The sequence below is a fragment of the Cavia porcellus genome, unplaced genomic scaffold (assembly GCF_034190915.1).
Source record: "Cavia porcellus strain 051 isolate PalLab524CR breed Dunkin Hartley unplaced genomic scaffold, mCavPor4.1 scaffold_2, whole genome shotgun sequence".
NCBI classification, from domain to species: domain Eukaryota; kingdom Metazoa; phylum Chordata; class Mammalia; order Rodentia; family Caviidae; genus Cavia; species Cavia porcellus.
The window spans coordinates 32,428,135-32,435,246 of record NW_026947485.1 but is presented as its reverse complement, the minus strand read 5'-3'; the positions used below and the strand labels follow the sequence as shown (position 1 = coordinate 32,435,246).

General features: G+C 40.7%; 1 protein-coding gene across 2 annotated transcripts; it reads left to right on the top strand.

Moving 5' to 3' along the window:
* Ggct (gamma-glutamylcyclotransferase) lies at positions 1-6,901 on the top strand. Of its 2 annotated transcripts, XM_003467956.4 has the most exons (4): positions 10-250; positions 3,424-3,569; positions 4,774-4,909; positions 6,331-6,901. In XM_003467956.4, the coding sequence occupies exons 1-4, from the start codon at positions 110-112 to the stop codon at positions 6,478-6,480; spliced, it is 573 nt and encodes a 190-aa protein (XP_003468004.1). In that variant the 5' UTR covers positions 10-109; the 3' UTR covers positions 6,481-6,901. The 2 variants fall into 2 exon arrangements, with proteins under 2 accessions (XP_005002899.1, XP_003468004.1); XM_005002842.4 differs by lacking the exon at positions 4,774-4,909 and having other exon boundaries at positions 1-250.
* The last annotated feature ends 211 nt before the right edge of the window (positions 6,902-7,112 follow it).

Here is a 7,112-nt window from a genome sequence, read left to right as displayed (position 1 = left end):
TTTTCTTAGCCCAAGGCGGCTGCGGTGGCGCAGTCGCAGTTACTGTGTCGGTGTTCTCCACCTCGTTGGCCACAGACGCTTTTGGAGCAGTGTGAACTTGAGGTAAAACATGGCGAACTCTGACTGCGATGGCCATGCGGGCGAGGACGGGGAGAATTTCCTGTACTTCGCGTACGGCAGCAACCTGCTGACGGAGAGAATCCATCACCGAAACCCCTCGGCCACGTTCTACGGCGTGGCCCGCTTGCAGGTCAGTGTCTCCGCTGGACACCGCTGTGCACACACCGGACCGGGATCCCCAGGACGCAGTGTCAGGATGCCTGTGGTGCCCTGGCTTCCGCTCCTGGGACCGTGTGCCCGGCAGCGGTACCCTCTCTGCTGCCCCTCCTCCGCACGCGACTTTGCACCTGCTGTGGCTCCCTGCATAGCTTCGCGCCAGCTGCCTTGTCCTCTAACTTAGGGGCACCTTCCGGAATGCACGCAGTGGGTACTTCTGAGAGACTTTGTTCTGTGCACACCTTTGATAGAGGACTTGTCACCTAGCATTGTAGTTGTGATTACCTGCCTTTCTCTCCTGATCAGAGGTCCAGAAAGCTAGACCCGTGTCTTCATAGTGATCAAGTGGCTGAACTTGAACCAACCTGGTAAATCATTACTCTTCGGGACAGTATATTAATTTTGTACAGGTTCTTCTTGCTCTTAACTCTCGGGTGATGATGGCGTTGCTGCTGCTTTGTGGACCTCTCAGGCTATAGAAGAGTTGTGCGGACAATGTACCTTTTCATAGCAGTGAGCTAAACAAGCATTATGTCTGCTAAACGCGTCAGAGTTCTTAGTTGCAAGCGACAGAAAGTGGCTGATTTAAGCAAAAAAGAAAAAAAGAGGGGGGGCGGTTTCAAAGGAAAGGCTGTTAGAGCATTCCCAGAATGACCAGAGAGGCAAGAGTACAAAGCTGACAGAACAGGCAAGCATAAAGAGTGATACGGTCTCCCAGAGTACATCACAGTGGCTCTGTACCAGCCCCAAAGCCATTGCTAAACGGGACTTGGTGAGCATGGGTGCTGTGTCTTATACGGCCAACTCCATCTTTTCTGAACTCTGTCTGCTGCAGTACTGTATCCCCAAAGTTCCTGAAACCCTTGTGTGTCATCCTCCTCCAAAATTGACCTCTCTAATCCCAGCTGCTAATCCAAAGCCCCAGGTGGTCATCCTCACTAGCTAAGTCTTGCTCTATAGCCATGGTCTGGTGGCAAACAAATCTGAAAGAAAAAACTTCTGACTTTTGGAAGGCTTCAAAAATGGGAGTCAGGCTCCAATACTCCCTTTCTCCAAACTCAGGGAATGTCCAAATTGTAGGAAGGAAGTTCAGATGCTTACAGTCAGAGCAGGGAGAAGAGATGCAAAACAAATGATTATTCAGTTTCTAGTGTGGTCAGTCGTAAAAAGGAGATACGTAAAGTGCCGCAGAGTATGGCGAGAGGACCTGACCTAATCACGATGCCCAAGAAAGCCCCCCTTGAAATTGGGGCTTTTTAGACTTGAGCAACTGAGGAGGTGAGGTGCAAACAGACTGAAGAAAGCAATAAGCTAAGGACCCGAGCAAAGAGGAAGCTGAATCATTTGGCCAGTATGACTGGAAGGAATGTAGTAAGGGAGATGTGGCATGAGAACTACAGAGACCAGAAGTCAGATTTACATCTTTTAAAGAACATTCTTGTTTCCATGGAAAATGGATTAGAAGGGGGACAGCAGTAAACATGGGCAGATCAGGAAGTTTGTGCAGCAGTTCATGCCAAAGATAATAAATGGCATCTTAGACTAGGGTGGTGGCAGGACAAGACGGATGAATTGGAGAGATAATAAGGAGATAACATTGTTAAAGTTTAATGCCAGGGTATGAAGGGAAAAGATATCAAAGATGATTCAAGGTTTTTCACAAGGCAGATAACGATGTTTGCAGAGAGAAGAGGAAAATCAAATTTAGGTGCGAAAAACCCTAAGTTCAGTTTAAACATACTAAAGTTGAGACACTTGCTAAACGGCCAAGTAGACAGAAAATGTTAGTGAGCACTGGTTAGATACGAGTATTTGCTATGTGCTAGACCTTGTTCTAAGCCCTTTTGAAACTCACAAGAGAAGTGAGCTGGGTTTAATTTAATGATGGAAGCATTAAGATGGTATTTGAAGCCACTGAAGGGAAGGAGATTGTCTTGGGTAAATTATGGAATGGACAGAGAGAGGGGCCTAGGGTGAAACTCCAGTATTTAAAGATTAGGTACCAGAAGAGGAATTGGGAATGGAAACTGAGATAAAGGAACAGCCTGACAATGAGAAAAGAGGGTGGAGCAGGACTTGCCGTATCACAAGCAGCTGAAACTCTGGAGCAAGATAGGAAATGAGAACTGTCTGTTGGCTTTAGCAGTAACAACCAGTCCCTAGTGTGGGTTGTAACTTTTGATTGGATCTGTACATGTCCTGCCAGGCATGCCTAGTGCTAGAAGAACATCTAGATGCTACTGAAAGACCTGCTCACTTGAACAACTTTCATCCTGAAAAATATGCCAGGTTTTTGAGAAGATACAGGACATAGGGGTAAAATATCAACCTGAAAAGGAAGTTAGAGGTATCATCCATTTCAAGGGAACTAAGCTATGGAAAGACAAAAAAGAGATCTTCTTAAACCAGACAAACCAAGTAAGAATTTTTAATGCTCCCTAGGACTCTCATTTGGTTCCCACCTCTGAGGGAAGACACAAAACTGGGAACAGCTCCATTGCTTATTAGCTATGAGACCTTAGGCAAGTGGCTTAATCTTTCTAAAGCATTGCTTCTTGCTGTTAAATGCGTATAATAAAATTGCTGCAGGATAAAAGGGAGGTAGTCCACATAAAGCTAATAGCATAGTGATAACACCCAGTAATTTTCAGCATTGGCTACCCTCGGTTATTATAGATAAATTGTACAATTTATGAATATTATTAGAGTAATGCTTGTAAGTATTCAAATCACCCTCAGATGTCAGTTCCCTTATGGCAAATATGGTAATACATGCTGGTAGGATTGTAGACACAAAAGGTTTGTCTCTAAAAAATAACCTGTTCACCGTAGGTAGACGGGGAAATAATGTACAAAAATGAAGGCAGTTATGTTAAGTTCTGTTTGCCTTTTTTTTAAATGTTAGGATGCCTGTATATACAGTATATGTTTAATTTTTAAAAGGATATATAAAAAAACATATTCCTTGAGATCTGCGTCCTTTAAGGTTATCTATTTATCTTTGTCTTTTCCATAGCTCCTTACAGAGAACTCAAAGTTAATTGAATGTTTTAATTGTATGCGGCTCAAAGTGAATCCTTTTCATTTTGAAGAGGAAAATCTGGATTCAAATGGATATTGATCATATCATTTTGATTTCTTTTGTAGGATTTTAAGCTTGACTTCGGCAATTTCCAAGGCAAAACAAGTCAAAGGTGGCATGGAGGTATAGCTACCATTTTTCAAAGTCCTGGAGATGAAGTGTGGGGAGTAGTATGGAAATTGAACAAAAGCAATTTAAATTCTCTGGATGAGTAGGTGGCTTCTAATTTTAAGTTTAAAAAAAACTAATTCAGGAAATCAAATATATGTAAGGATGTGTGTATTTGTGTGTTCGTCTCACAAGATCATGCACTAAAGATATACTGGATTATACTTAGAATCAACACAAAGTGTATAATAATGTTCATTAGAAAGTGTAGAAAGTGGGTCACTATGATTGAGACTTGGATGTAAAAAGATAACAGGACTTATTTTTTGTTCTGCTAACTTGTCTTTCCTAAAAATTTCTGTTTCATATTGTGAGAAGGCATGAAGATTTTTGTAATTGTTAAATATTTGTAGTGATTTCAAAAGGACATTGATTCAGTTTTTAAAAACAATTCTTTAAAATTGCAATTGAATCAGCCAGTGTGTAATAATTCGTAAAAGCATTACCGACAACATTGTTGGTGACTAGAATTGTCGCAGTTGTATGGCAGAGCATTCAGTAAAAATAAAATGGGCAATAGACAAGAGTAGGCCTTGAGAAGAACTTGTTAACCTAACAGCTTTGAAGCTGTGCCTTTCTGATGACAGTGAGCCTTCTCTGCTCTCTCTGGGTGGATGTAACTCCATGTCAGATCAGTTAGTCCATTTTTTGTAGCCTAAAGAACTAACAATGTTTTAGGTCTATAAAGTGGAAATAAATACACTGAAGCTTGTTTCTAGACAAGATACAGAGATATGTTACAGTATACCAACTGCTCTTGTCATTCAGTATCTGTTTAGGACCCCAAGGATACCAGAACCATGAATGCACAAGTCCTCTATATATTGGTGTGGTATTGCATAGGACCTATATCCTCCTATTTAATTTAAATCATCTGTATTACTTAAACTATCTAGTATCATATAAATGTTGTGACACTGTATTTACTGTTTAGACCCAGTTTGTTTGTTTGTTTGTCTGTGTGTTTTTAATGTTTTCAATCCAAGTTTGGTTGAATCTGCAGAGGAAAAACCCTGGAATCCAAAGGGCCAATTATGAAATTAAGCTTCAGGCTAATTGAAAGGCCAACCTTATTTTAATCTGGTGAGATTTGTACGTTCTACTGTATTCCAAACTACACAGGGAGCAAATACTTCCTTGTAGATAATTAAATGGTTAATCCTGTGCCCAGTTTGATTAAAGCCCTCACCTAGTGAAGCAAGTTACCTAAGTCATGTTTGGTTACAATTTGGCTGTTCTGATTTCAGGCAAGAAGGAGTTGAAAGTGGAGTATATGTCGTAATAGAAGTTAAAGTTTCAACTCAAGAAGGGAAACAATTAACTTGTCGAAGTTATCTGATGACAAATTATGAGAGTGCTCCACCATCACCACAATATAAAAAGGTAACTGCTTTTGAATTTTTACTGAGGCAAACTAAAGAATACTTTGTTTTTTAAAAAGTTTTGTGGTGAGACATGGAGGCACTTGCCTGTAATCCCAGCACTCTGGGAGGCTTAAGCAAGGAAGATTGCAAGTTTGGGCCCAGCCTGGGCAGTTTAGTGATTTGGTGAGACCTGGTCTCAGAATAAATTTTAAAAATGAAGGAGGACCATGCTGTGGATATTGCTCAGCATGAAGGACCCCGGTTCAATTCAAAAAGTAATTCAAAAGGTTATGTGTGTTTTAAATTGCACAAGAAAATCTTTTTTTTTTTTTAATCGAAAAGGTTTCATTAAGTCACTAAATTGCCCAGGGTAGCTTCCAGTTCCCTTGCATCAGCCTCCCTGCAGAAGGTAAAATGTGGATTAGAGACTCCGCCATCCCTTTTCAAAAACCTAAGCTTAGATGCTTGCTGGCCAGCACAATCGGGACATGGCATGTACAGGGGAGCCATTCCTGAACCTTCTCTGGAGAGGTCTAGGGTAGGGCCTCGAGTAACGAGTCTGGCCTGAGTCTTGGGGTACCTCTGAACACACTTACTGTACCATGTACTGCCACACAGCTGCTGGAGGTCAGAGCAAAAGTAAGCAGTGGGTCTGAAACCAAAGCTGCTCCCACTACCTATCAGCTTTCAGTTTCTCTGAAGAATGATTTTTTTTTCTTTACAGGTCCTGCAAATTCTATACAATATGATACTTTATTTATTTATTTATTTACACTTTTTTGGGTGGTGGTATATGGAATTGAACTCAGAGCCTTTGCACTGAGCTACAGCCATAACCCGTTTTATTTTGTATTATGAGGCAGTCTTGTTTGTTTGTTCGTGTGTTTTGTTTTTTGGTACTGGAGATTGAACTCATGACCTTGTGCTTGCCAGGCAGGGGCTTGTGCCACTAAGCTATATCGCCAGGATGAAACAGAGTCTTGCTAAATCACTAGATTGCCTAAGCTGGATTTGAACTTGCACTTGTCCTGTCTCAGCCTCCCAGAGTGCATGGATTACATGCACTCCATTTTCACAGGTACAGTAAGGATAATCAAAACACCTATATCTTAGAATTGCTTTGAGGATTAAATGAGTCTGTGTGTATATAGTAAGCTTAGGTGTGTGCCAACATGCCTGCCCCAATGCATTTTTACCTGCATATAAAATTGTATTTGAGTAAAATTGATATTTCATGAATATACTTCAAGTGGATTTGAAAATTCCCATGCATTCATGCTCAGTGTGACAAAAATGACTGCAACTCAGTTTTGTTCTGCAGATTACCCTCTAGTGACCTGAAAGCTAATATCTCAGACTTTGCAATGCAGATAAAGTTGCAGGTGTACTAAATTAAATTGTGTTCCTAACTGAAAGGGTGTTTATTTTAACCATTTCTAGGTTATTTGCCTGGGTGCAAAAGAAAATGGTTTGCCACTGGAGTATCAAGAGAAGTTAAAAGCAATAGAACCAAATGACTATAAAGGGAAAGTCTCAGAAGAAATGGAAGAAATTATCAACCAGGAAGAACAAAAGCTCTGTAGAACATGACAGAATATGCCTAAGGATATTCTGTCTTCATGCTAATATAAAATATTCTTAACATTTGAGAAGAGGGATTTGGGATATCGCCATCTTTATTCTACTTCTAACAGTACTTTGAAGAAGAATGTCACTTGGATGACCTATAGTTTCAGACTATAAAGAGAATCTGGGTTAGGAGTTAGAGTTGTAAAGAGGGGGCTGTGGGGTGCTGGAATACGTGGCAAATGGATGAAGACACAAGCTATTTTATTTATTCTCTTAATTTTTTCTTTTGACCTTAAGGATCTTCTTCCTCTGTGACAAAGGAGGGGTTTGTGGTCTGCTCAATGATGGTGCTGGTGAATTACTCTGCTCTGGGTTTTTATTTTAATCAACCTAGTAAGCAATCTGCTGAGACAGTTCAAAATAAAATTTTGAAAACTGGAAATATTGTTCTTAGAAGAGTAAATGTATTTGTAGTTTAACCTGTTTCTCCTGCTAAAATACTACATTTCAGTACATTGTTTAACTTCACTTATCACAGGGCTGGAAGGGACACAAACTCTGGGGCCATACAGCACAGGATCAGTGTCCGGTCCCACAACGTTCTGAGAATTTAGGTTATCTCAATCTCTGTGCCTCCATTTTGACAGGTACAG

Bases quoted from the DNA above. Each gene is read 5' to 3' on its own strand.
- Ggct (XM_003467956.4), top strand. From the start codon at position 110: ATGGCGAACTCTGACTGCGATGGCCATGCGGGCGAGGACGGGGAGAAT. The intron at 251-3,423 runs GTCAGTGTCTCC...TTTCTTTTGTAG, and splicing joins ACGGCGTGGCCCGCTTGCAG to GATTTTAAGCTTGACTTCGG. The intron at 4,910-6,330 runs GTAACTGCTTTT...AACCATTTCTAG, and splicing joins CATCACCACAATATAAAAAG to GTTATTTGCCTGGGTGCAAA.